The sequence below is a fragment of the Carassius auratus genome, chromosome 13, assembly GCF_003368295.1.
Source record: "Carassius auratus strain Wakin chromosome 13, ASM336829v1, whole genome shotgun sequence".
Classification (NCBI taxonomy): domain Eukaryota; kingdom Metazoa; phylum Chordata; class Actinopteri; order Cypriniformes; family Cyprinidae; genus Carassius; species Carassius auratus.
Genome location: NC_039255.1, coordinates 14,193,749 through 14,220,402, shown reverse-complemented (window position 1 = coordinate 14,220,402; position 26,654 = coordinate 14,193,749). Strand labels below are relative to the sequence as shown.

General features: G+C 36.6%; 1 protein-coding gene across 9 annotated transcripts in view; it reads right to left on the bottom strand.

The window, feature by feature from the left end:
• The window catches only part of LOC113112752 (LIM domain-binding protein 3-like), a 42,077-nt gene extending 19,331 nt beyond the window's left edge, over positions 1 to 22,746 (bottom strand). For 5 of the 9 annotated variants that reach the window (XM_026278591.1, XM_026278592.1, XM_026278597.1 and 2 more), the window contains exons 1-5: positions 22,617 to 22,746; positions 20,241 to 20,432; positions 7,153 to 7,304; positions 4,455 to 4,530; positions 1,073 to 1,095 (exon numbers count right to left, since the gene is read on the bottom strand). In XM_026278591.1, coding sequence (XP_026134376.1) covers positions 1,073 to 1,095; positions 4,455 to 4,530; positions 7,153 to 7,304; positions 20,241 to 20,336 — 347 coding nt within the window. In that variant the 5' untranslated portion in view covers positions 20,337 to 20,432; positions 22,617 to 22,746. Of the gene's footprint in view, positions 1 to 1,072; positions 1,096 to 2,623; positions 2,902 to 4,454; positions 4,531 to 7,152; positions 7,305 to 20,240; positions 20,433 to 20,632; positions 20,724 to 22,616 lie in introns of those variants that run through there. The other 4 variants (XM_026278588.1, XM_026278596.1, XM_026278593.1 and 1 more) reach the window with 2 other exon arrangements.
• Positions 22,747 to 26,654: the final 3,908 nt, after the last annotated feature.

Here is a 26,654-nt window from a genome sequence, read left to right as displayed (position 1 = left end):
TACAATTATGTATTGTATGTATAACTACAGAAAGCAGTACAACATAATATGCTAAATAAGAATTCATTCCTCTTAACCATTCCAGTTCTTTAACGGCTCTTTTAGTGATTATTTTAGTCATTTCAAAGAAAAAATACTTGAAAAAAGAAGGATGCCAAGGTGATTTCAATAATTAATAAATGTTCAACAATTCTTGGAAAAGATTGTTCAGTACAGTACATACATGTGCAAGAGCTGTTAACAGAATTGGACATCATTTAATTATGGTATTTTAAAAAAACATTGGAATTCATTTGTGAATGAAGGTGCATTCATGGCATGTCTGATTTAAAGTAGTTAAGACTTGTACTCTTACATCTTGTACAACATGACCACCACATCATCGTGCAGAAACACTCAAAATAGCAAGGGCTTCAGCAGTAAAATAGTTAAGCAATTATCACAGAATAATTCTGTTTAGTAATTCCTATAAATGATTATTGCTAATGTCTTAATAATGCATGAATAATCTAAAAATAAAAGAGATAAAATACAATTTAATATTGCTATCAAAGAGTTAAATAACTAATATCCCACAAAAAAATATTATTTGGATAATGAAAATTACTTATATTGTGGTTTTTCACATTAATTTCGCCGTTAACAGTGTTGCAACAGAAATACATAATTCAGATCACAAATAATAATCCTAGTTTGTCATCTAGTCAATGTGGTAATTACGACATAAGAAGCAGTTCTTGATTCCCAACCCAAAGACTATGAGTATACTAATAGAGAATGACTAACGAGGACCAATAAAATTATGACAAACACATATTTACGGTGTCAACTGGGATTCTCATAAGTACATATTCCAAAGATTCTGATATGCTTTATGTTGTAGTATTGGTTGACATTAAGCATTAGTACATTAAAAGTAATTTACTTACATTAGTTATTAAAGCAAGCTTTAATAGCACAGGATGACAAATCTCACTAACCACAATGTATACCACAAAGGCAGTTCCAAACATTTCCATGCACGTATACCACACAGAGCACTACAACTTTATTGCAGGAGGCTGTTACTAACTTGGCAGGAGTGTTGGTAATAACCTACAATGGGTAAAAGAAAACAGAAACAAGGGCATTGGCAACTCACATACACTTAACATGGAAGGGTTGTGCCAGTGAAAGTTCTTCAAGGTGCAGTGTCTAATTTCAGAATTGTAATAATAATGCCTGCTCAAACACTTCCTGTCTTCCAGTGTTCCACAGGATGTCCTGCCCTAAACTCAAGCCACTGGTTGACCCAACACTGACCCAGTCGGGCTGCTCAAATAGACAAATTCTGTTTGTGGCACAGAAATTTCACACCAATGTGTGTGTGTGTTTTTGTTGTGAGTGCTATGACGAAGTAGTAAGTCGCCTTTAAACAGGCAAATAAATAATTAACCGAATGCAAAAGATGTGTCACTGACAACAACGGACAAAAGATAAATACATTTTCATAAGCGTGCCTCCCTGCAAAGATGTGAGAGGAGGGAGTGAGGGGGGTGTATCAGTGTAGTTAGGAAACTGAACCCTGAAATTCCATGACCTTTCAAAGTGCATTGCTTTGGGGTTACGACACAGAATGATATGGTGCATTTAATGTTTTAATGCAACGGCTTGCTTTGCTTATCAGGACATGAATTTATGCAGATAAAAATCTAGGATCTGTTTTCAAAAAGGGGGTGATGTTTAAAAAAAAAAAAGTATCTCATGCTTACCAAGGCTGCATTCATTTGATCAGAAATAAAGTAAAATTGGGAACTTTTATTACAATTTAAAATAACAGTTTTAATATTTTTTTAAACTGTAATTTATTTCTATGATGGCAGAACTGAATTTTTAGCAGCCATTACTCCAATATAGAAGTCATTCTGAAATTTTGGTAAACAATTCTTCTAATTATTAAGTGTCTTACTATTATCAATAAAAACAGTTGTGCTGTTTAATATATTTGTGAAAACCAGGAGACATTTTTTCAGGATTCTTTGAACAATAGAAATGTCAAAAGAGCTGCACTTTTGAAAAAATAATAAACTGTAAAATGTCTTTACAGCTACTTTTGACCAATTTAACGCATCCTTGCTAAATAAAATGAATAGGTATTGATTTCGTCAACAACAAAAAAAAAACTTACTGACCCAATAATTTGAATGGTACTGTATTTTCCATTTTGACAGCCAATTTTTTTTTTCAATCTAACTCCTCTGGTGGATGCATTATTTGGTATAACATGATCACTGTACCTCAAAGAGAGCTGTTTCCGACTGAAGCCTCAGAACAAATTTGTCTCGCACATTCCTTCAGAGACTAGATCCTCCTCTGGCCTGCTAATGCCAGTGGGGGATAGGGTCAATGTTACAGATGTAACCTCTCTTTTCTGAATGTTGCACGGCCGCTGTCATTCTTCTGTCAAAAGCAACGTTAGTTACCAGGTGGGGCTGAACTATAACCGACCCTCTAATTCCAACCTTTTTTAGAAATTCTCAACTCTAAATTTAGCAATAAACACTGTATTTTTGAAATAGGACTGGTTAAGGTTTACCACACCTGTCTGCTAGCGTCAGATCTCACTTTATCTATGATTACATACCCACTAGGCATGCCTGACCCCGTGCTCTTAACCCTCTCTTGCAGCATGACCATCTCTTGCAATGTCTCTGCAGAGTACAGACCGATGGGGGAGTTATACTGCTGGCTTTTTTGCCCGGAGCTGGATTTGTCCCTCGGAGCAGCTAAATGGCTTTGAGCAGGAACAGAAGTGTCTCTGACACTGCTCATCGTGGTGCTATAGCACTGGTTGGTATGCTTGCTTGAGTAGCAAGAGTTTGTCTCAGCAGACGTTGAGAGGGCCCCATTCATTTGCAAAGGCTGATGGGAACGTGCATGTGTGTGGACGGTGTTGAGAAAGAAAGAACAGAAGGGGCTGGTCAAAAAGCTTAGAATGACAACAATGTTACTACGTTCACACTATATAAACTATATTAATTCATTTGAAAACTGATGAGTTGATGTTTTACTGAAAGCTATAGGAATAGTTCACACCCCAAATTTTATATTCAGTCATAATTTACAGTATGCACTTTCAGTGGAGTTCAAGCCTCTCCCTTCTGGTCGTAGATATAGATAACCTAAGGTTAGAACCAACCGAGCAAAAAACTCATTCATTCCAATGGCAATAACCCAATCAAATAAGGTATGGGGAGGGGTATGACTGGAGAACATATGTGAAGTAGTTTTTATTTGTATTTTTTATTTATGATATTGTGCATGTGGATAATGTTTGTGTTGTGGATTATGTGTCAATATGTCTGCACTGCATAACAAATTGCCTCTCTGAGGACATTAAAGTTTTCTACTCTACTCTACTCTACTCTTGTGTTGTTTGAAAAGCATATATATTTCTTTGTTTTTATTTGTAGGATGTTCATTTTAAAGCTTTATAGCCCCTATTTAGTATTCCTTAAAGTGAACTGCAGGAACCCCATTTCGAAAAAGACCTCCTTTTTGTTGAACGAAGAAGAAAGTCTGATCATATTATTTTGTAACCAAATGAAGGTGGGAAATGGCTCATGTTTTGACGAAACAACTTATTCTTTATATTCTTAAACATAATGAGTTTGTACACTGCCATTTAAAAAGTTTTCAGTTTTCATAATTATTTTTTAAATCTCTTAAGATGTCTTGCTCACCAAGACTGCATTAATTTGATCAAAGCACAGTAAACTGTAAATGCCATCACACTTTAAAACAACAGTTTCTTATTTTAACACATTTAAAATGTTATTTATTTGGATGAAAGCTGCATTTTCAGCAGCCATTACTTCAGTCTTCAGTGTCACATGATCCTTCAGAAATCATTCTAATTTGCTGATTCGACGCTCAAGAAACATTTCTTATCATTATCAACGTTGAAAGTAGTTGTGCTGCTTAATATTTTTGTGGAAAACATGATGCATTCATTTATTTAATTGAAACAGAAATATTTTGTAACATTATAAATGTCTTTACTGTTACTTTTACTTTTACTTTTTTACTAACAATATTTTTTATGAAATGCCCAACTAATTGTTAACAGCATTACATTAACAATGTTTAGTTAACTTTTTGCTGACTATGCAAAGTGAAAACCAGCATTGGAAATCATAAAGCTTTTTTAATAGAGCAGATCATTTGTAAGGATATCATACATGATAAAGGCATCCTGAATTGAGGGAGAACCAAAGAACAGAATCTATTATATTATTCTCAAAAAGAATCAACAACAGCTAACTTTCTCTAATTCTGACATTTCATCAACATTCATCTGGAATGTAATGTGGACATTCAATACGGACTTTAAATATCTGAATTACATGGACATATACTGTGCAGATGTATGTAGAATGCATGAGTGAGTGGTGCATGAGTAACATGTGACAGACCTTCTGATGGGGGATCACAGACATAGGGGAGTCAATCCTTGGTGTGGTCATGGGAACTGGAGTGGGTCGCTTTGACCTATGATAAAATTGAATAAACATTTGAAGTAAATGACATTCACAATCACATCTTCTATGACAGAATTGCAATGTCCAGTGTTGAACTATAAACATCACATACACTGTTCTAGATGCATTAATTTTCAGTTTTCCTGGTCTCTCAACTTTCCTTTAAGATTGATCACTGTCACAATTACAATATAATGATAAATTCCATCCACAGCAGAAGCTTTTATTTTATTTTTTATTTTTTTGCAACTATCAGAAAAATGATTTTGTCCAAACAGACGTTGTGTCGAATTTAACTTTTTCAGATGAACAAAAATCAAAACATTACTTGTACACAAAAGGGGAAAAAAACTAACATTGTTTGAACATTTCTGCAAAAAGAAAAGCACAAGGAACTATTGACACAAGAGAAGACCTTGGAACACAGTAGAGGTTGATGACAAAGTAAATAACTTATCTTGACAAGTGTAAAATCCCTGCAGGTGTGCTCAAAGAGGGGAAATAAATGTGAACATCCCTTTTTTTGGGGGGGGGGGGGGGGTTGCTCTTGATAAAGTAAACTAAAAGTAAACCTGACTTAAGAACTAAGAATCATCAGAATAGTAACCTACACTGGAGAGATCAAGGATGTTTTTACAAACTCATATGTTTCATGTATCTCACAGATGACTGGTGCAGATATGGTCCATCATGAGGGAGACACACTAACCCAAACATGCAACTCCCTCTGAATGGGTCACACATCAAACATAACACAGAAAACTACAAATAAATGAAAAAATAAAATAAAAATCTTTGTAATTTGAAGCTTCATCTATTAATAATTGATATTTGTACTACATGCCTAGAATAAATGACATATCTTTCAATCCAATATTTTAATTAATTGATCACTTTACCCAGGAGCCTTCAATGTGTCTCAGATATGACTTTTTTTCTGCCATCATCTTTATCGACCTGCATCTGCCTCTCTGCCTATGTGCGCTAATCGGTGGGCGGGGCTAAACAGGCAGCGATGTAGAAGCAGGCGTTGATCTTCTTCTGTGGAATCAGTGTTTGACCACACTATTACTTCATAAAGTGGCATATTTCACAACCTGTTGTTTTGGAAGATTGGCTACAGTATAGGCTGTTTATAGACTAACCAGAACATTTCTGAAACTTACAGGATGTTTTTAATAGTACAATGGCCTCTTACATGTTTATTTTCATTATTTCAGCCTTCAGAGACACAATATCCTTCGGAAATCATTCTGATATACCGATTTGGTGCACAAGAAACATTATCAATGACGATTTGGTGCACAAGAAACATTATCAATGACCTTTTCAGAAATATTAACATATAGGAACTGATACTTTTTTTCAGGATCCTTTGATGAATATGCTGAATAAAGTATTAATTCCTTTAGATATCTTGTGGAATGGTAGCATATATTTTGTATACTTAAAGTGCAACAATATATATTGTTTATGTTTTTTCCCCCCTTTATTTATTACCTTTCAGTGTAATACCTCAAGCAGTGTAATTAATGCATTAATTTTATTTGTAAATCTAGCAAACAATTAAGATGAATACAGAGCTAGTTAAATGAATGTAAATAAATATACATGAATTCTGATCAAACTGAAAAGTCCCCGAAAATCACATCCATATAAGAATTAGAAAATGATCCTGATCAACTTATCATAGCCTTGCTTAAAGCTATGCTGTGTCAGTGCTGGGCAGCCTTGAAATTGAGCACAAAGCTGGAAAATAGCTTATCAAGTTAATTGGTGTATGAGGTTCCCAATGGATGAATGGACACTCCCCAGAGACTGTGAAGAATGATTCTAGAAGCTGCAGCTTCTGAGTGCATGATAGTCTGTTTTGCAGAGCTTTTTAAATGTCGGAAAGCTTGGCTATAGGACGCTTGTCTAGTAATGCTGTAAAATGAGTAGCATGAATCAGCAGCCAGTCTGATCTGATAAAGCAAGTGAGGTGTCAGATGTGTCATAATACTCTTTATATGTTCTTTTTCGACTAATATGAAGGCAATAAAATCACATGACCTTTCCTTGGCTTAACACATACCGAGCTAATCTGAATTTACATAAAATCTCAGTCACATATGTTTCTGATATATTGAAGCTGCAGTCTGTTAAAGGTTCATAAAAATTAATCCCATGATTGACTACACTGAACAGTCAAGGCTTGCTTTTATTACACGGCCGTGAATGAGCCAACAATAGCATCTTCATCACAGTAACCCATGAGAACCGCTTACATCTGTATTCACTAGAATTACTTCAATTAATAATTTGCTTGTAGCTAGAGAATTGACAGACCACACAAGAGGATGAGAAAAACTATGAGCCCCAGAGCTATCAGTAAAGATACAGGGTGTTACAAACTTATGGTCGCCAAGACAGATTAAATAGCAGTGTGCATCACATTGTAAACATGACAGATCATTTTATTACTTTCACTTGAATAGAAGAAACTTAAATGGGAATCATCCTGGTCTTGGTGAGCATAAGAGACTTCTTTCAAAGAAAAAAAAAAAACAATAACTAAATCGAACTGATTTCAAACTTTTGAAGCGTCACACACACACACACACACCTCCAAAACACTAACAATGCACTGTACCTTTGCATGGTGAGTGCCAGATTGAAGTTGGCAGACTTGATCTTGTTTTGGGCCTCCAGGTGTGTCATCCCCTCTGTGCTGACCCCATCAATGGCCACGATGATGTCACCCTGAATCAAGTTGCTGGAGGCTGCCTTGCTCCCGGGTGTAATCTGCCACAAACCAAACCAAACCAGCTTTTAAATTAAATACTGACAGGTCAACACTTATACTTATACACAAACACAATACTTAGTCATTTGGATGTATGAATAAAGCTGAACAAAAGGAAAGGCTTTGTCATCTACAGGTGCTTGCTTGATACCCTCTCAATAAAATCAGTGGAGGATAAAACCACATTCGGATTCCAGGGTTAAAGCATGAACTTATTCCGGCGGCGAGGCAGGGCAAGGCAGCACATGCAAAGCAGGCAATGACTGTGGCAACTTTACCAGGATACTATGGCAAAGTTATGGCTTTCTTTATTCAAACTGATTTTCTTTTTCATGAATATATTGTGGACCTGAAGAATGAAAGCGTGTTGTTCTCCTGTGTTGACAGGTTTACAAATGATTTACATAAAAATCTAGTTAGATAATGCACACTGTTTTTCCAGATGCTGTTAAGCAATTCAAATTCACAGTGTAGCCTATACAGAGGAAGACTTTAGCCCCTTTCACACATACAGTACTGGTAAATTCCCATTAAGTTACCATTAATAGATCATGTGTGAATGGCTTTATAATAAGCTTTTCTATGTAAATATGCGCTAGATGGACATCTTTGACCAGCTTTTTGTCACGCTTCTCAATTCATCAGGGCTGCAACTCTGCAATCGGATACCATTATGTGCGTCTCACATTTATAAGAGCAAAACATTCTGATTGGCTAGTAATGATAGATTGGTTGAGAGTGAAAGCTGCTCCTCTCATGCCACTGGTATGTAAACTCATGGATTCGAAAGGGATAAGAGTTTTTTTTCTTTTTTTGTATATGTTTTTTTTAATGTATGATCATTTTTTTCTGCAGCCAAATGCTGCACGCAGGAAATCCGGCATGGTGCCGGAGAACTTTAAACCCTGGGATACTGAATCCATGACAGTTGGGTGCACAAAGAGATCTTAAGCAAACATTTGGAATGCAGTTTAGTACTGGAACAGCCAATCTGAGTCTGAAAACATGCTTCTGCGTATAATGCGTAAACACGTCCGGATAATATTTTGCATGTTTTAACAGGTTTTGTGAGATTTATTAATACCTTTTTATCTTCCATTTTATCTTCCATAGTAATTATATAAATGTACAATCAGTATCATCTGAGATATTTCAAAATATTACTGTTTTTACTGCACATCTGATTAAATAAGATTAGACAATGAGCTGGTTATACATTTGTGTGTGAAAGTTTTAATGTTATAAAAAATCATACAATTTAATATTACTAAAATTAAAGTGCATTTGAACTCATTAGGTTTTATTTATTTAATATATTTTGGGATTAAATACACATAAACATATTCATGAAAAGTTTAGTGAGAATTTCAGAATTTAAATAAGGAACTTTTAATTTAATTTAACTTTAATTTAAATCAAAACTTTTAATTTGGTCACTGGATGCTCTACTGATTAAAACAAATTCTCAGGGACTGGTAGCTGAAAACTGTTGCTTTTAAAAGATTGTTCTTCAAATCAGAAAAACTTCTTAAAATATTTTGAGTCAATTATTTTCCTCCATGAAATAAAAAGTTTCAGACCATCATTTGGTATTCTGTGATGCATGAAAACCTTCAGGCTGCATTGGTGGCATTGTGTCATCTCTGTACCATAATACTAGGTTATCAAGATTTAGTCACTTACTTTCTTCTAAATCTGGTGAGGTTTCAGATGTGTTTTAAGCCAGAAGCATCTTTTTAACCTGACTGTCCTTCTTATTTTAAAAAAAAAGCAGTGTGAATGCAAAATGAATAAAGCTGATTTCAGATGTGTGCATGTTTCTCTCTCTAATCTCTTTTGGCTAAATTATGAAGTTTTGACTGTGTTATGTTTTCCTGAGTGACTATTACTAAATCTTTTATTTGTATTATTATAATTATTATCATTTTTTTTTTTTTTTTTTTTGCATTTCCATCTGTTTTGAAATTTTAATGAAGAAATGAATGCATACACATGTGTGCCAAGGATTCAGACAGAAGTGCCAAGACTGCAAAGCCTATTTCAAGAGCCTGAGAAGTAGCTGTAACAAGAAAATGAGATGTGTCTGAAACAGTATAGGAGACATACAAGATCACTAATTTAATTTAAGCCAAACACCTCTGAGCATTACAAGCAACAGCCAATGACAAGCGGCAAATCATTGCTTAGCAGTTCTGGCTCATTGTCTGCTCTGCCTTGACAAGAATCCAAGGAGAACAAGGAGTTGCTCTTTTGGGGCCTCCACCTCCGGGGGAGGTCTAGGGGCATTCACCACCAATGATGCTTGTTACGCCACTGACCCATCATACAGTGGTACCCACATTCTCAATGAAAGAGCAATATCCTTAATCACTGGGTCAGATGTGTCCGGATCTGACTGTGAATGATGCTCTGCTTCCTCACTATCAGTCTCAGCACACTGTTTTGCTACTCAAGAGGTTGCAGTTGCAGGATGCTCCACCTACTCACACTTTCCTTGTTGCCTTCCCACAGGAACCAGGGAGTCAGGTAAGAGCTTCTCCTCTGCCTCTACTTCCAGATGCCACACTTCCCAGGTTGGACCCTCTTCCTGCTGCCCCTGCATGTGTCCATCAGTAATTGTCCATATGGTGTAGCTTGCTTGGAATTGGGTGGCCTGGACTGTCAACATAACAGCACGTCTCACGAACGAGCTTGCTCAGTCGGTGCTGAATTTCCTAAATTCATTCAGGGGGAAAATGGTTGTTCCTCTAAAAGCTCCTCTTGCGCTCTCATGACAGCTGACCCTTCCGGGAAAATGGAGACTCCGTCCCTAGATGGTCTTACTGATTTGGAGTTGAATCAGGGAAGCCCAGGTGTATGTGTTCACTTACCAGAATCCTTACACTGTCATCTGTTCTACTCCCTGAAAAGCATCTCCTCGGCACGGATGCACTGGCACAATATTAGCCCAATCGATATTAGCCCACCCAAATCTATCTCATGCTCCTCGCCCCTCCCTGGAGAATACCCCTGAGGAAGGACCATCTTTCTCAGGGGAAGGGTACTATTTTGCACCCACGTCCTGATCAGTTGAACCTGCTTGTCTGGTTTCTGGACAGGAAGTGGCGCACCTCACTGGCTTCTCACGGGCTGTGATAGATACTATTACTCAGGCTAGGGGCCCCTCTACCAGACAGGCCTATGCTCTGAAGTGGGGTCTGTTCGTTGATTGGTGTTCCTCTGGCCAAGATTATCAACAAAGATGCCCGGTCAGCATTGTGCTTCCTTACTGCAAGAAAAGCTGGAGCAGAGGCTGTTCCCCTCCACTTTGAAAGCGTATGTCACTGATATTGCAGCACATCACAATTCAGTGGATGGAAGATCCTTGGGGAAGCATGACCTGATCGCCAGGTTCCTGAGAGGCACAATGAGATTAAATCCCCCCAGACTGGCCTTAGTACCTCTTGGGATCTCTCTGTGGTTTTGGCAGAACTATGGACCCCTTCAAGCTGCTTGACTCAATTGTGCTCAAGTTCCTTTCAATTAAGATGGTGCTCCTGGTTCTTCAAAGTAACGTTTTTCATTGGTAAACCCATGTCTTTCCCTGGACAATTTGTTTTTACTGTCAGTCCCTGTTGTATTCCCCTGAACTCGGGTCACAACTGTTTATTAGACTGTGCTGTGACCACTCTTACTATTCACATTCCTTTTTGGATGCATCTCCGCACCCTAACAGTTGCTGAAATCTAGTATTGTGAGAATGTATACTTGATATTTGATCTGACCTATGGGGTGTTGGGTAGAATATGAATTGAGGAGCTGCACCTTCAAGTTTCATTACACAGTTCTAGTTGTGGCACTTTCCATAGGTATCCCTAACATCAGTGTCAAGTAATGTCGAATGTGACTGACTGAAAGGGGAACATTTTGGTTACATATGCATATGCAAGTGGGAATGGAGATGTCACATCCCTCATGCCTCAACCATGAAAATGAATACAATGAATACCGGGATGCTTTCTTGGCTCTTCAGCACAAACCTAAATGAGTGATTTCAAGCTGCCATCTTATAAACCCATATGTACGGGGAGGGGCTTTTATTATGCAAATTCCACTCACCAATTGTCATTGGCCATTTCTTGTAATGCTCAGAGGAGATTGGGGCTCCAAAGTGTCAACGTAACATCTCTATGGCCTCCTTCAGGGACAAGGAGTAACTTGTATTAGGCAGTACGATTGCTCAAGCTTAGCAACTACATAAGACGACTTTGAGGAAAATTTAGAATTTTTATTTTAGTCAATGGTGACTAAACATTTTGATTATAAACATACTTCAAAATAATTCATACAGGTTTGGCATAACATGACAGTGGGTAAATGATGACAGAATTAGAACTATCCCTCCAAAGTCCAATCCCTATTAATCCACAATGCTAATAGAACAATCAAATAAACTAATGCCAGTTCATGGGTCCCCTTTGGTATCATACATGCAATATGTGTGCCCAGATCTTAAGAGATTCATTACATTTATATAATGCTTTTTTGATTTTCTAAGCACTCAATGCATTCAACATTGTGAGGGGTTATCTCCTCATCTACCACCAGTGTGCAGCATCCACTTGGATGATGCGACAGCAGCCATAGTGCGCCAGAAAGCCCACCACACACCAGTTTATTGGTGGAGAGTAGACAGAGTGATGAAGCCAATTAGTAGAAATGGGGATGGTCAGGAGGGCGTGATTGGTCAGTGGCCAGTGGGTGAATTTTGCCAGGATGCCAAGGTCAGAACTCTACTCTTTTCGAGAGCATGCTAAATATTTGGACTGGTCGGCCGACTCAACATTACGTGGTGTCAGGTGAAGAAAAACAGCAGCAGCAACATGGCTTTATGAAATGTTTGGAGATAAGAAATGGAGCGAATTTCTTTCAGAAAAGATCATCTCGCAAACAGCTTGCAGAACTAATTTCTTTCAAATAAACAACACCTGTTTCACTTCTTGATTCGTGTCATTCCTGTACAACTTCTTGTATGAGTTTTCATGATAAAACTTGGTTTGGGGATTTTGTAGAGTTGCTGGGTGAAAAAGTTCAGTTCATTTAGAGTTTTTAGCTCATGTAATGCGTCCCCTGCTGTTGTGGATCATTTACCTAGTGTCGCATAGTGTGAACACCACAATGACTTCAAGACAGACAATCAAATCATGTAGTCTGAACAGCGATTTGCAGACGTTTAAAGTCCTGTATTGTGAACTTAGCCTTAATCTTCAAAGATGCAATTATTTATTTTTTTAAATTGCATTCAAATTAGAAATCTGAGGGATGTGTGGATAGATGAACGTTTTTGGTTCTCAAGGTTCAAGTTATCAAAAAAGGTCCATTGTTTATACTGTACGAAGCGGAGTTAACAGAGAAGTCAGCTTTCTGTTGGTCACTACAGCGAATATCACATGTCCAACTCGAACCTGTTTAGGATTTGCATGGATTTCTATTGAAAAATCAGCAGTACAACAGTAAATGAAGCCACAACTTTATTGATACTGCTGGTATCTTTGGATAATTTTTACAGACTCATCCAGTTACAACAAAGGTGAGACAATTAAATCAGTGTAAAAGAAAGATTAAAACTGTCATACATCAAGAATATCTGATTACTAATGTAAAGCTGATAATTGTTGGGCAAACATTTTTTTTAAAAGCTTGCAGCATCTGAAAGTGAAAGTAAAAGTTGTGACATTTGCCAAGTGTGGTAGCCCATACTCTGAATTGGTGCTCTGCATTTAACCCATCCAAGTGCACACACACAGAAGTGAGAAGTGAACACACACCCGGAGCAGTGGGCAGGTATAGATCCAGCGCCCGGGGAGCAAAAGGGGGTTCAGTGCCTTGCTCAAGGGCACTTCAGCCATGGGTATTGAGGGTGGAAGAGAACACTGTTCATTCACTCCCTCCCACCTACAACTCCTGCCAGCGACCTTTTGGTAGTCTGGCTCTCTAACCATTAGGCCACAGCTGCCCTCGTACCATCTGGCTACTGTGTGTAATATCTATGTGATGTGAACACAGTATGTGACAGCTGTGTTTCCACTACTGTGGTCATGTCCACACTGTGGATGAGCTTAACATGATCAATGCAATCCGACACCTGGATGGTCTATATCCAGGCACTTCACACATACTCGTTGTCAAATATGACAGATTGTTTTTGCCCTTCTTACATACTGCCTCGGCACAGTTTTTGATAATAATTTTCTCAAATTTATTAACCAGCTCAAGTTTACTGACGATGTTTATGAGCTGAACCCAATATAACTGCAGCTCCCAACTGGAGAGCTCCTATCCTCTGGAACACATTCACAAATAACTAAAGTCTGTCTCATATGCTTCTTGGGGTACAAGACTGTAAGAATAAGCCACACTAGATTTGGCAAAATAAATAAAATAAAAATCTGCTCAGTTCGCTGGTCTGGGTATCAGTCAGAATCTAACATCCAACCTTTGGTTAAATCGAGGTTGGAATAATTATGCTCACAGTTAGATGGCCACATTGAGTCCAAAATAGCTTTAGATGACAGGCTTCTCCCTCCTCCTTTCAAAAAGGTGTTCTGTATATATAACTACCCACAGTGGGTAGCAATTGCAGTCATTTTCCTGCTTGACAGCTGCTCTAAATTCTATCGGTGCGAATAGTGCTACCCACTAGAGTGCAAGGGTTGTTTAAAGAGTCTTTTTCCTCTATAAACATCAAGTTTAATTGCCACATCAAGCACGGGGAGTGTCCTGCCACCTTCAGAAAGGCTACTGTGAAAGTAATGTTCATGTGCTGGGGGCGACATCCCCATAAACTGATGTGTTCTACAAATTAAAAGGGTTACTTCACCCAAAAATGAAAACCATTAATGGGTAAGTAAATTATGTTGGAATTTTAATTTCAGGGTGATTCGCCCCTTTAAGGCTTCATTATTTATGTTGAATATTAAGCAACATAATATAAAACTTGGCAGAAAAAAAGATATGGATAAAGATATTTTGCAAAACAATTTTACTTCAGATTTACTTATTTTAGTAAATGCACCAATACTGTTGCTTTTTGCCGGGGTTAGCAAAACTAACAGCAAAGTAAAAGGAAGGGAGCATGGGAAAACAAAGGCTTGGAGAGATTTAAGGAAGGATTACCAGGCCTGGCACATGAAACATGCATTAACTCTCCATTCTAGCTCATTCCAATTGATGCCTGGATGAATGAGTGGCTGTTATGCCAGCTCCAATCTCCTGCTCACTCACAACAGCACAAAGGAGCTGTTCTATGGGTCAAGTAAATGGCCGGGGGAAAAGACCACAGGGAAAACTAGAGTGAGACATTTGATGGCTAGATAGATGGACTGTGAAGCAAAAATACAATTAAGTCAACATGAAATCAAAATGCATTCCTGGGCTTATTGTGCATGATTGTTTTTGCACATCACTCCAGAGCAAAATATGACGTTTCTTTCCTCTTTCCACATTCCAGTCAATGTCTGATGGATAAAATCAAGATAATGGATTAAAAGCCCCAATATATCTCTTCAGGGAACATCATATTACACTCATATCATACACCATTCAAAAGTTAGGGGTTGGTAATTTTATATTTATTTATTTATTTGCTTGTTATGTATTTTGAAAGAGAACACTTGTTCACCAGGGCTGTAAAAACAATTAATATGAATTTATCATCATTACTCCAGTCGTCAGTGTCACATGAAACACAACCCCAAAAATACCCCAAGGTTTTGAATGGTATTGGAAAACCATTTGGAAAACCAATATTTTTTGCATTCTGCAGAATAATTTTGTTGTTGTTGTTGTTGAAATTAAATTAGTATTTGAATTAGTATAGCATTGTTCTCTGTGGTTTCCAAGCACAATAAGATCTGTACCAATCATGATTTGAATTGACAGTCATGGTGTCAAAATATCAGAAGTAGCAGTACTCGCTCATGACTGAGGCCTGAGTACTTAACCAGATGGGCTTATTTATGCTAACAAGACCGAAAAGAATCCGGCACCGTATGGATGCGATGTGACCTGATCCTCCCCTTCTGTAGCATCCCTCATATAAGAGCTGAGTGAACCTGCCCGACACCAAATGAATAAAACACATGTGAAAAAGACCAAGAGTTTATCACAGCACATCAAAGCCAACCTGTTAAAATATCTGTGAAACAAGCTTTGGTTAAAAACATCAAACATTTCTGTACTGCTGGATGGAAGCATGTCATTTTGGTGGATGTTGGTATACAGTATTATAGCTCTTAGAGTCTTCAACAGCAGGACTGACTTGACCTACAGCAGCCTAAAAACAGCTCTGCCTGTCAGCAACACCAGCTTCAGGCTCTCCTGGTAAACTCCTTGACTGGTAGTTGCTGCCTACTGGTTTGGGACTATCTGAGAGAGACTAGCATTAAATAATAACATTATTAACACAACTATTTGAGGGTCATACAATCTGCTCTGAAGAATGTCCTGAGTGTTTTTGAATTCTGACTTAAGAATGTTGTTTTTGAATGTTGACTTGAATTCTGACTGCATTAAGTTCAATAAACTGGATGCTTTTATCATCAGGTTAGTCTGGTGGACCACAACTGACTGACACCATGACTTAACCTGGTGCAATGTGACATAAAATCAGCCAATAAGAAGATATTTGATGGTTAATGTACAATTGTGTAAAGCAATATTTTGTACCAAGGACATTTAATATTAGGCTAACCAGTGTCAAAAACAGAAATCAAACAATCAACAAAACTTCCTGTCAATTATTCACTTCATGCAACTCTTCTCCAAAAAAATATTTATAGCAGTTTGGTTTTTTTTTATAAAGAAAACACTTAATGCAAAATATTAACATTTTTCTAATGCATATTATACACTACCATTCAAAATAATTTTTTATTTGAAGTCACTCACCAAGGCTACATTTATCTGATCACACATACAGTCTAAACAGCAAAATTAAATAGTAAAATATTATTACAATTTAAAATAATTGTTTTCTATTTTAATCTTTTTTATATGCAAAGTTGAATTTTCAGCATCCATTACTCCAGTCTTTAGTGTCACATGATCCTTTAGAAATCAAGCAAATCAATATGAATATGAATTTATCATTATAAATTTGCTACTTACAATTTTTTGGGGAAAACTTTTTTTTTCAGGATTCTTTGATGAAAGTTCAAAAGAAAAGCATTTGTTTGAATCAGGGTTTTTATTTTTTTAATAGTTATTATTTAAACATTTTTTTATTGTCAATTGTGATCAACTGAATGCATCCTTGCAAAAACAAAAACAGTGATATGAATTTTTTATTATAAAAACTGAACGGTAGTGTATCTTGTTAAAACATATATACAGATTTTGCAATTAGGTCAGTGAAAATATATATTATATAATATTTTATAAATACACTGAATAAGTACATTACACAAAAAATGAAGTACAGCAGGTTTGTGTTCATCTGCCAGCATCAATCTCCCTGAACTTCCCTCAGCTCATTAGACAATAGGAGTGTGAAGAGATGTCATATAAGCAGTCCAGCACTGAAAAGTCACAATGAAAATCAACCCTGTCTGGGACACTCTCACCAAGGGTGTTGAACTATTTCTAGAACTAAAAAAAAAAAAAAATCTTTGATTGTGGTCCATGTGAAGAGATAGCTACAATTGTATCATTAATCCTACTCACTGATAGTATTAATCCAGATCATATTCAAGCCAACCTTGATAATATCATTCCACAAAGGTGAAACACTATTCTACCATTTCATTAGGGGTATATCAAGAAAGCCCACAATAACATTATGCTGAGTTTTATATTAGGCTGCAGCAAATGCCCTTCAATGGATGAAACATCCTCAAACTATTTGGCAGATCCTAAACTGTGGATCTGTGTTGGCTTTTTACTGTAACATCTTTTCAGAGTCAAACACATTTTTTTATGACACCACAGCATCAAATGAAATGTCACAGAACATTAGTGTAAGTATAAGGTGATTTAGTGATAGGTAACCCCATAACTTTCCTCTATTACATTGGTGGTCCAAATCGCCTTTTACTCCTATAGTACTACCACTCAGATCAATAGGACAATTTTTTATTTTATTTTTTTATTATATACATGTTAGTGACAGCACAATGGCAAAAAAAAAAAAAGTTTGGATCTCAATAGTGTTCCTGTAGTTCAATTGGTAGAACATTGCGCTTTCAAGTGCTAGGTTGGGGGTTCGATTCCCCGGGAAAACGATAGGTAAAAATGGATAGCCTGAATGCACTGTAAGTTGCTTTGGATAAAAGCTAAATGCATAAATTTAATTTAATTTAATTTTTACATTTAATTTCTGCAGAATAATGAATAATGCAAATGTTTGATTATTACACATTTCGTCGTTGTTTCCATAAAGTAAAAACTTAATAAACATGCGTAGTTTAAATGCATTTAGTGAGTTCATAGACAAGATTTAGTTTAGTTTAGTACATAAATAATTTAGTAACTATTTGGGATATTTTCATCCAGCTCACCTTTCGTAACTTTCAAAACAATTTTGGTTTCTGCCATGTGCCAAAGTCTCTTTGTTGCTGTCTAATGCATTCTCCAGATAAAAGTATTATTTTCCTTAGCAGCTCCTTTTCATTCAAACCACCCAGAGGTATTTATATCCCTCATCTGCTGCTTTCAGTTTGAACTGAATTGCAAGTTCATGCTTTCTGTGTGCCATCTGTTACAGTCTGAGCTGCTCTCAGCCAAGAGAAACCCTCATTTCAGCACCTAGCGCTGAATAGGAGCACTCACAGTCATACACAGAAGCAGCTGACAAAAATATTTCACCCAATTCAGAAGCTCCAGTATATTAGCCAAAGAAAGTGAGGAAATATACTTGCATATCATCTGATATATGTCAGTACAATTTCTCAAAAGCATTTAAAACATTTCTAAACTAAAGCAACAAGACTTCTCATCAGTCTGTAATACTGATTCATGGTGGGGTTTTTTTTTCTAAATTACAAACTCCAATAACTCAATCAATCAATCAATCAGAAAGAGAGAAATGGTTGAATTTATTTTAAATAAGGATCTATATAAAATCATATTTTTACCCTGAGCATTAACTACTACAGATATTTCTAATATTTATAATAATAAATATAAGAAACTAAACTGAAAAGAAACCCCAGTATGTTATAAACAAAACTGTCAAATATTAAAATGCTTAGCAAGACTGCATTTGATTGGAAATAAAGCAAAAAAATTAATATTGTGAAATATTATTACAATTTAAAATAACTGTTTTCTATTATATATTTTTTAAAGAATTTAGCAGCCATTACTCCAGTCTTCAGTGTCACATGATACTTCAGAAATCATTCGAATATTTTGATTTGGTGCTCAAGGACCAAGGCCGCCCATCTACAGTGGACTGGTGAATAATATTCATCCTCTTAAGTTACACTGATCTTCCTCAGGCCTACTAATGTGATCTTCACAGCAGATGTAAATCTACGTCTTGATTCAAATACAGAATAACAGAGCACTTTTTGCCTCCTTTACAGCAGGCCTGCACACCTGTGAGGTACTTTTATAGAAAAGCCCCCATTGAGCCAACCAACAACAAGAACAAATGTACTGGGTACCACCTGTCACTCTACAGTGACTGACTAGGCCCTGTGCTTTTCCTGTAGACAAACAGACCTGCCACACACGTCTTGATTTAGATATTCTTAGTAACCAGTACAGTGAGACCAAATGGCTGTCAAATGTTGCAAATAAAAGGCTTAGAAAAGCGTCAGAAGATTCCTGTGTGCGTTATGATAATGTTGAGGGGGTATACAGTACGTCACTATAGTATGGACCACCTAGGATAGTGGCAGGACAGACATTCTTCCTGACCGCAGACTATGTTGGCAGAGGTGACAAACTGGCAGTGCATCATCTCTTTGTGGCACGTATTGCCTCCGTTTCACCACTCAATCACTGTCTGACATTTTTTACACAAGAGGAATCTATTTTTTCAAGACCCTCTAATGCCATCAACATATTGGGGCAGTGAATCTGTCCTCACTAGACATCTGAGAATAGAAATGTGCATGTGGAATGTGCTCTCATTTGATAGATAGACTCCAACACAATCACACAGATATATTTATAGTCAAAAATACATATGCCAACAATATAGCATTCTCAGATTTTTATTTTTATTTTTTATTATTATTCTTTTATGAATTAAAATGTTTCTCCTACTAGGTTAACTATGTGCAACATAATTGTTACAGTACAATGAGAACTCACCCTTCTGTGATATTTGGCCTTCCTGTCTTACAATACTGGCAAAATAAACTCCTCATGAACCCCCTTTTTCACTCGTTCATGCTGAATTCCTTGTATATATCGAACTACAGTTTCACAGAACTAGCTGTACAAGAGAAGCATTAGTCATCGTGACTTCATGTCACACGCAAGGATAACAGCAGAACAAAGATGGATCGACTTGAGTGCAATGAACTGACAGCATGCATTTGATCAATACAGTACAACTACATTGTAAATATGGATTTACAGGATCCCTCAATAAAGCAGTATTGTAGAAAGACTAAAAAATGATTCAGAAAAAACATTACACAGTATCTAACAGCACTGAAGGGCAATACACACATTTTTACATCAAGATACCAATTATTTCTTTGTGGCACAAACTTCACATGCCCAATGCCAATTTCCAAATCAATAAGGATATAGCATAAGAATATAGGAGAAGCATAATAACTATCATCAAATTATGAGTAAGGTCATTCCTATACAATAAAAAACAACTCTGGATCAGCAACAGATCGGCATAGGATCAAGTGCCACGATAACAATGAATGAAATGGTGCCGAACTAATGACGTGTTCACTGTCTGTTTGGCCAAGATTTGGAGGTCTTACCTTGGAAACGGTGAGGGGCATGTTGAAGTCCTTGCCTCCTTGCAACCGGAAGCCCCAAGGCGAAGGTCCAGCGAGTGAAATTGTGTACGAACTCATTGTTCAAACAATTCCTGTCTATTATTTAAGCAACAGAATTTCAGAACAGATGGGGAAAATGAATTTGGAGGGGGCGGGGCACGTGCCAAACAGCCTCTGAAAGAAGAAAAAAAAAAAAGGTGTAAAATGAAAGTAACACTCACACCTTTCCGAGAAAAAAAAAAAAGCTGCAGGCCAAACGGGTCGAAGTAACAGCGAAAAAAAAACAATGAATTCAGGCCCAGTCAAACTGCAACTAATGCAAAATAACTGGAGCGACAGAGAAGAGCTATGAGCCAAAGGAAGAGGATTCTTGCCTGTTCAAATGAGTTGGACAGACAGCCTAAGAATAGCTGCCCCTCTGACGAGAGCGACAGCACTATGGCATTGTGGGGAGGGGGAGGAAGAGGAACTTATATGGCATGTAAGGGGACACCCAGAATGCCAGACCTCCCATGATTCACAGGGCTAATATAGCCGCCTCTTAAGTTAAAAGATTTTTCTAGACTCCTTTCTTTAAGAGTGCCTCAACTATCTGGGTCCTGGGCAGGTTTTGGTTAGGGTTAGGGTTAGGGTTAATTCCTTGCAAGTGCAACCTGGCTGATTCTGAAAAAGGTTAACAAAAGGTTAGAGTTATTTGGAAGCCCCAACGGACACAAACAAGCGTATCTCATGCATTCTGGGATTAGTGCTTATCAATTTTATCATCACTCTGAACAACTGGGTCAATAATATGTTCAATATGTTTGAGGAAAATCCAATTTTAATACAAAAAAAAAATACAGTAAGGGCATTTATAATGTCACAAAATATATATATATTTTTAATCACAGTTTTCACAGAAATATTAAGCAGCATAACTATTTTCAACACTCATAATAAGAAATGTTTCTTGAGCAGCAAATCAGCATATTAGAATGATTTCTGGAGGACGATTTGACTGAAGTAATGACTGTTAAAAATTCAGCTTTGCATCTCAGGATTAAATTACATTTGAAAATATACTGAAATAGAAAAAAAAACATTAAAATTGTAATCATATTTCACACAGTATTACCGATTTTTAATCAAATAAAAAATGATTTTTAATCATTGAAAAGGCATACTGACCCCAGACTTTTGAGCTGTTATGTATCTTCACAGATAGATTAACTTTAGATGCAGTCAAATATAAAGTCATACTATAGCATTTGAAACATTCAATTGACACTGTAATCATTCATTTAAGAAGTAATTTTCTCTTATTCTTTATTGCAAACCAACCTTGGATGGCATAAACATGAGATATTGTTATCCCAAGCATTCAGAAGCATCTGGAGGTTCTTTATGAGCAGCTTTAAACAAAGAACAAGTGGCAGTGAGAAAAGCCTGATATGCTCTTATACTGTAGCTCTCAGAGAACCAAGATAAGAGGACCTCTCGTGCACTAGCACATCACAAGGTCCGCACCGAGACATAGGAGGAAAGATAACCACTGAGGGCCTGCCAGTTCACCCGGCCTAATTTGGGAGAGCACTAGTTTCCAGCTAAGTTTAGCACTCTTTGTCAATGGAAGAATTTGAAGTAATACAGCAATTGTGCCAATCCTGGACAGTGTGTGACATTGTTCTGATACAGTGCTTGTTATGCACCCTGCCAAATTCAACATACTATTATTGTAAAAACTTCTATCCCCCCCCCCCAAATTATTATAAGTATTTTCTGATTCATGTCGCTGTTTTTTTTCTAACCAGAGACATACTGTATTGTTTGCACAAAGGTTTCCTAAGAAAATACTGAACTACTGAAATTAAAAAATTAATCCAGCACCTGCCACCTGATGACATGTTGTCCTCCTCAATCATAGCTTTAAGCAAAACACATTTACACATTTTCACCATGCACAGTAGTGACTTATATGTATGTACACTAAACAAAAATCATTGATCAATCTTTTAGTAGATAGAAACATGCAAAACATGTAAAATAATGTCCCATGCATGCAAAACACCTCAAAGAGAATGAGCATCACTGAATCAGTGTTGCCAGAAGTCAAAACCAGATACACTAACAAATACAAAACAATAACAGATACGCCACTTACTGCATAATATTCTATATTTAGCCTCACATTATATTTATAGATTATATCGGTAGGTATGGATGAATGTGAAAATTCATGAAGCCCTAAAAATGTTTTCACGTGACGCGACTGCAGCCACTGAGCGTCTCGAGAACAGTGTAAAGCCTGTTGCCTGCCTCCATTTCCATCCAACAAACCATTAAAGACAAACAACTTCTCAAACTCCTGTTTCAACCTACATTTCATGCTAAAAGTCGCTTTATACTGACTGCCGCGGGCCTTGCAGTTTGGAGTCGCTCCGTTTCCTCCAGAGGCGAGCTCTGTCACTCACGCCAGATCCTCGGAACCCCGGGTGTACGTAAGCAGAAGCACACGGGACGCAAAGTGACCAATCATACTATGCTGAAGGATTTGCTCATGAATATTAAGTATTTAATGTGGCGTTCCCCCAGTGGGGCTCAATGATTGGCTGAAATGCAGACGGCAAGCTAATTACTATGGCGAATTACCGAATCATCACATGGTGAGCGTTTGTCTCATGAATATTAAGTAGCTTTGTGATGAATATGTTGGTTAGAGAGTAGGTTTACCAAGCAACGCATCATGACCTAATAAATATTAATGAGCAAAGTTTTTTTTTTCCATAGTAGGATTGGTAATTTCTCACGGGACGGGAGGCAGAGGGCGAGGGATTTTCATTAGAGAGGAATTATTAAAGAGACAGTCGTCCCTTTGTTGTCCTTGTAAACTTTTTTGAAAATGAGCCAATTTAACATCTGACCCCAAAAGCCTCAAAAGCCATCAGACATTCAGGGCCCTGTATTTAATCAAAGACTGTTTAATTGACAAAACGTAGGTTGATCGATTAGTTCTTGGGTTCTGCGTTTTTAACGATTGTATTTGGAATATTTAAATGAAGTGTTTCAGCTGTTTGAATTAAACCTTGAAAAAAGCGTCTTAAACACTGATCTATATATATGTTCTATATTATAGATCAGTGGTCTTAAACCAGCCTAAACTGGTCTAGCTGGTCAGCCAGATAAATTGATTATCTGCTGGTTTAGTCTGCAAACTGGTTTATGAATTCCTCAAAAAGCCTGACCAGCCTGGGAGACTATTAAAATATATTAAATATATGAAATGTTTAAAATGTACAATTAGCTTAATTTCATTGACATATAATCATTTTTTGTCTATGATTTTGCTTCTGTAAAAATATTATTATATTTTATAATTATAATTTTGTGTATAAATTTGATTTAGTGGGTTTTTCATGTTCAGATACAGATCATGTTCATATTGACACATTGATGTACATTCGTAATGTTAGATTAATTAATATAAACTTTTATACATGAGAAACTTTTCCTTAAAGAGAAGTGCTCAAAATATATATATATTTTACTTTTACAACCCATGATGGAATATTGGAATATTATAATTGTGCAAACATTTCTTGCTGTAATGTGATGGCATGTGTTTTTCAAGAGCCACTGCTGAATTAGCAAACGGCACATTGCCCACAGGAGAGCATTGTCTGAAAAAGCAGATGATGCATTGTTTAGAAATGACAACCTGCGTCACTGCAATGACAGAACTCAGTGTAAGAGCATTTTAACCACAAACCACAGTGCATGCAGAATTGATTACATGAATAATGTTCCCAGATACCTTTAAAGAAAGACTTGACTGAGATGGGAATCCAATTTTTTTTTACATTCACTTGCTTATTGTTATGCCCAACATTTATATATAGCCTATTCCAGGGTATACACTATTATTCATATTTTTGGGGTCATTGAGATTTGTTAATGAGACTCTTATGCCCACAGCTGCATTTATTTGATCAAAAATAATAGTAAAAACATTATCACTGTGAAATATTACAATGTGGGCTCATGCCGTTCAACAACTGTCCAGAGGGGTGCACATGTGCTTTTCCTTTGGGCACAAATAACTCAAAATTACTTGCAGAACCAAGAAAAAGAAAATAATACTTCTAGTAAACAACTTATATGTCTGTAACCCTCCTCATTCATTCAGTTAAAGAGGGAGCTTCTAGTCATGAAAAAGCCCATTCATCCTCAGAAGCATTCATCCTGAAAATGATAGGAAACATTTGCTGTGATTCTCTAAATGCAAATGAAAAACCCTCAAAGCTGTGGTTGAGATAAATGTGCTCCTCTTCATATTCTATAAAGAAAAGAAACAATGAGTAGAACTGAAGGTTTATTTAAAAATAAATATAAAGGGACAACCACTTAAGAGCAGTACAAATATACAACAATTTTCTCCTTGGTGTCGGATACATACACTGTAAAAAAAAAATCTGGACATTTATGGTAAAATACTGGTAGCTGTGGTTGCCAGAACTTTACCGTAAAAAAAAATGGTAGCAATATTTTAGGTTTTGCAGACTTACAGTACAGTAACTTAAATTCACAATAAAATACATTAGTATTTCATTAACTGATGTGATATTAATAAACCAACATACGGAAGTACTAATATCTGTTTTGAACCATTGTAATGCACTGATAACCACCAAAATCTGGTGGTGATGAGATGTTACATGACGAACCAAAGCTCATCACAAACAGCTTTTCTACAAGCTGAGTAGGGCAATATTTAAATATAGAAGGTGCACAGTCTCATGACACACATGATACTGAAACATTAGATGTAAGATAAAACCCTAATGTACATAACTAATGGGAAAAACTAAGAAGAAAAAGTTATAAAAAAAAAAAAATCAAATATGAAGTGTCATGCAGGGAATTCTGGGAGTGCAAATGTATGGTTTATGGTTGTAAATTATACAATGACTTTTTCTTTTTCATTTCCAAAAAAAAAAAAAAAAAGTTTTTTCAACAGCATTTTATTGTAAAATAATATTAAATGTAATTAGTTATTTACCGTATATATGTATGGAAACTTACTATTAACCAATTAACAGGTTTTTACTGAAGCATTTTTACAGTCTTTTATGTTTAAAATCACAATTATTTTTTATATAAGATGTAATTCATCTGAACGGACACACATTAACAAATATTTGCTCTGATACAATCTGAGACTATCCTTCAGAATATAAACAGTCCAGCGACTGTAGTCATCTGCACAAATAAATAATTCCTTTTTACAAACAAACCAGCTAAGGTCAGATAACTCTAAAGAGCACAGCAATGTTTTTTGCTAAACCGTGTCTTCAGAACTATCCAGAAGAGCAGCCACTATCACAATCGAGTTACAGCCAGTCACTGAGTTATTAAAAGGAATCATAATTGTTCAAACATTAATAGTTGACTATAATTTGATTGTGTAAAGTGAATATTCAAAAAGCGCTAGTTAAAAAGACAAAGAATAACTAACATTTTCAGAATATTAAAAAAACAACACACCTTTAGAAGTGGATGTGCATGTGAGCATGTGATCAATATTCATTAGGGTCCTGATGGAAACACACACAGCATGTATGACATCAGTTGTTTGTGATTCAGCGAGATGATGATGTGTCCCTGCTCCATGCATATCCATTCTGTGGCTTGTGCTGTTTAAGATAATTTACCCCAAAGCAATACAAAAATCTTTTTATCCCTCAAATCACTAGATTCAATCAGTTAAACATGATAAACAGATGCTTTATGGTGAAATGAGGTTCTGTTTCTATTCTCAATAATGTGACAGCCCAAACTTGCTAACTATGATAACAAATGAAATTCCACATTCTTAACGCTGAAGTTCTTAGCGTTCTATTGCACCAGACAACGACTTTCAGTATCCACATATAACATAACAAGACTTTTATGATTAAAAACACTCATTAGCCGTGTTTCCACTGTCGGGCCAGTGCGAGCCAGAGCTTAAAACAGGCCGGGCAGTGCTAACAGCCTAGGGCCAGTAGCACCGAGGCCAGAATAGCGCAGCGTTTCCACCGTCGGTCCTGAAGCTCCGCTGCGCTTCACTTAAACACACCCTTTACACACATCTCAGGAACAACATCACGCAACCCCATCATTTCACCAACAAAGAGAAGTTATCAGAAAACAAAGAAATAAGTCTGGAACTGGACTTAGTTATTACTGGAACTATAGCGCAATCACAAATGAACATGATAAAAGTGGCCGTTTGTTTGCATGCTTTGTTAAATATTTAAGTTAAAAAGCATCGATGTTTCACTATAGAATACGTGATACATTGATCATAATGAATTAATTTATCAGGACTCAAAATTAGTCACACAGAAATAAATGTATTTCTATTTTATTTATTTATTT